At 35.8% G+C, this 3,560-nt stretch overlaps 1 protein-coding gene across 1 annotated transcript; it reads right to left on the bottom strand.

Moving 5' to 3' along the window:
* Positions 1-746: 746 nt before the first annotated feature.
* On the bottom strand, positions 747-3,560 carry LOC105977908 (E3 ubiquitin-protein ligase SINAT5). Its single transcript, XM_013003305.2, has 3 exons — positions 2,673-3,560; positions 1,847-2,233; positions 747-1,323 (listed from the first exon to the last, which is right to left on the bottom strand). The coding sequence occupies exons 1-3, from the start codon at positions 2,886-2,888 to the stop codon at positions 961-963; spliced, it is 966 nt and encodes a 321-aa protein (XP_012858759.2). The 5' UTR covers positions 2,889-3,560; the 3' UTR covers positions 747-960.

Genomic DNA, 3,560 nt, shown 5'->3' with positions numbered 1-3,560 from the left:
ATGTAATAATTATTATTTTAGGCAAGTAAATGAAGTAATTGAGGATTGGAATTCAAACACGGCGCACAACCTATTTTAGGTTTTTAAATATATTTGAAAAATGATGAAACTTTTATTACGTCATATGTTCCATATTAAATGTCACTTTGAATATATATATATATATATATATATATATATATATATATATATATATATATATATATATATATATATATATATAATTTTTTTATTTCACATATTAAGTATCAACATTTCAATGTAGGATATTTATTGGAAAAAATACAGTTATCACCCTTCAAGTTTGCATCAATTTCACATTTGGTTTCTTATGTTTCAAAAAATCAACATTTTTAGTCATTTTCGTCAAATTTCCATTTAAATTAACGGAATCAAGGGTGTGCCCATCACTGCCTTAACTAGCAAACTAATGGTAAATTGACAGAAATAACGAAAATGTTAAACTATTGTAACATGAGGGACCAAATGTATTTTTTGTTAACATAGAAATCAAAAGTGAAATCGGTGCAAACTTGAGGGATAAAAACTGTAATTTCCCCCAAATTTATTTATCATCCAACTTAACCCCAACTTCCCCAATTTATAACAGAATCCGAATTTTTCTGACCAAAAATAAATGATAATATACTTATTTCAATGTTATTTTTTAATGCAAAAAAAAATTAAAAAAATCCTGTAGTTGAAAAAGAAGAGAACAAGTGGCAAGACCAAAGAGAAACCATATGTTAACTCATTTGAATTTTTTTTTTCAAGAAAAAATGACAACCAAAGGTATAAGTTACCAGCTGTTTAATACACATCAACAAGCCGAAACATCGATAACATACAATACATACATAGACACACATATATATATATATATATATATATATATATATATTCAAACGACGAAGAAGCACAATATCCAGAAAAGGAAGAAAAAGAAAAAAGGGTTAGGGTTTAGCTAGAAAGATTTGGAATACAAACACCAGCATCAGGATTCTGTTGTTCCTTCCAGATTCTTCCGGTAACTCTGAGCTTAAGCTCCTTTCTCTCTCCACCGGAGAAGAAAAGAGCCATGTTCCGTTGTATAAGGAGACCGTCGTGGCTATCTCTCACTTTACGGTGACTATCCCTTATGCTACGTGGGGTCCCCTCCCATATCAGCTTTCTCCCGTTCGCTCCTACCTCTAAGCTGTAGCTGTAGTTTCTCGCATCGTTTTCATCTCCCATAAATCGCAGGAACGCCATGTAGACTGGTGCCATTCCCAGTTGAAACGCTTCGAAGTGGAGGCAGAAATATTGCCCGAAACAATTGAACACCTAATTCCATAAACATTTTTCGTAACAAGATTACAAGATTGAATTTTTTGAAACAGCTAAAACTCGGCCAAGAATCAAGAAAGTGTTTTATCGAGTCTTGGAAATTCTCTGCTGTAAGTACAGTTTAACTAGAACGTTCTTAAATGAAATCATACATGGACGAAAATAATGACAAATGCAATGAAGAAACGGCATTAAAAAAATTACTGAGTCTGAATGATAAACTGTCCTTTTACTAGTTTAGAGGATTTAGTGCGTACCAAGCTAATTTCATAGGAGAGTGTCAAATTCTTCGATTAATTTAGTCCAGCGTTTACTCGGGATTTCATGGAAAAGCTGAAGTACTATAAACCCTATCCTAGTTTGATAATATAACAAGGATATTTTACACAATTACACACTGGCCATTTTGTAATGAATCGCAAAACCCGATTCTTTACGAACAACAAAAGTTCAGCAATTTCCACACTAAGCCAGACTATTAGTAGTAAACAAAGACTATATTGGAAGAAAAAAAACTCACTGTTAACATCCAGGTGGCGTTTTCCACTTCGCGGGGGTTTGACTTTACGTAGCGGTGGTTGAAGGTACAACCTGTGTGCATGTCCACCTTGTGGTCGTCTCTTAAATGGGCAACCAGATAAGGGATGTCGCCTGTTACTGCACACTCTGATCCAGCGTACGGGCAATTGTACGGTCTGAAATTGCAAACTGCCTCGTGTTTGAGTTTGATGTAGTATGGGAAGATTTCCGAGCATCCTAAAGATAAGTACTTGCAGGGAAGATTCAGTGACTCTGCAACTTTTTCTAATGCCAAGCACCTGATATCGCCTAGCTCTTGTCTGCATGTAGGGCACCGATTGTGCACCCTTGTCTTGCATGTCGAACACAGAGTGTGCCCATTATGACACTACCAAAACAAAAAAAAAAAGATTAAAAATGAGGTCTTTATAGTACAGGAGGAAAGATTCGAAAAACAAATCGGTTTGTTGTATAAAATATTTCTTATACTGAAACTTTGTAAGATTAAATTTCGGTTTCCCTAGTTTTAGACACTAATTCAAGAACGATAATGCAGTTTAGTTAGTACTAGGTTAGGTTAATTACTTAATTCCAAAATCAACTGTGACAGAACACCTCGGATTTTACGAGATGAGAACGTGAAATCACATTGCATGCACAATAACTCAATCTTGAAGCCCTTACTTCCATCACAACAATTACATACGCATCACACGAAACATGCATCAAATGGCACAGATATTTGGAGCAATGCATCTCAACAAAGTAAAACAAGCGTAGAAACACGAACGAAAGTACAAAGGGGAGTGTATGTATAGAGAGCAGACCTGATGGATGGGTGGGTACATTGAGTTGGTGCAAACAGGGCATTCCAGTAATTCATGGACGCTCGTGGGGCCGATTCCAGCGGGGGCCACACTATGAGGTTTCGAAGAAGACTGATGATTGTTATGAGGATGTGAAGAAGACTGTATCTCTTCTTCATCCTCAATTCCATCCGATAAAGACACACACTCCACACTTTCGATTTCAACTGCAGCCATTTTCAAATTCTGCCCAATTACTCTAACACCCAATCCCAAGATCAAACCCCCTTTTTTTTTCCCTCCAAAAATATATATATGGGCACTTCTAGAAATCTATACAATTGTCAGTAAAATGTGATACAATACAATACACTCTTCCCAAAATTCAATCTTCTGTGCAATTTCAAACTTCCAGAAATTCAATCGTAGGGTTTCCCACTTAGAAAAAAAATTGACAGAAATCCGCGAAATACAAATCTTCGAGACCACCGACCTTCTAGTCAAAATTCAATCTCTTGAAACAATAATCAAAATCCCAGCTGCAGAAATTTAATCGTTCGGGGGAATACCTGATTCCGACGGAGAAATATTTTGATCTTCGACAGAAATCTGAGATGCCCAATCCCGAAAATGCTATCTTTCATCGATTTAGGGCGTAATTCCGTTTTTCAATTTTGTTTTTTCAAATATCCTCTCTATATATTTTTGTTTTTCCTTCACTTTCTTCTGAAAGCGAAGGAATCTGAAAGAAAATGGAAAGAGAGAGAGAATGAGAGAGGCGATTAAAAATGAACCTACCTAAGGAAGGATCATTCCCTGGAAAGGTACGTTGCTTCTCTCTCTCTCTCTGGTTTATAAGAGGAGAGAGAGAAAACGAGGATCGCCGTTGATTTTGAAATCATTGGTATT

This window comes from Erythranthe guttata, chromosome 6, assembly GCF_056151865.1.
Source record: "Erythranthe guttata isolate IM_541 chromosome 6, IM_541, whole genome shotgun sequence".
Lineage (NCBI taxonomy): Eukaryota > Viridiplantae > Streptophyta > Magnoliopsida > Lamiales > Phrymaceae > Erythranthe > Erythranthe guttata.
Note: the sequence above shows the minus strand (reverse complement) of the source record. Positions and strands in the feature narration are given on the sequence as shown.

Bases quoted from the DNA above. Each gene is read 5' to 3' on its own strand.
- LOC105977908 (XM_013003305.2), bottom strand. From the start codon at position 2,888: ATGGCTGCAGTTGAAATCGAAAGTGTGGAGTGTGTGTCTTTATCGGAT. The intron at 2,234-2,672 runs GTCTGCTCTCTA...TTGTTTTGGTAG, and splicing joins TGTACCCACCCATCCATCAG to TGTCATAATGGGCACACTCT. The intron at 1,324-1,846 runs GTGAGTTTTTTT...TTATGGAATTAG, and splicing joins ACGCCACCTGGATGTTAACA to GTGTTCAATTGTTTCGGGCA.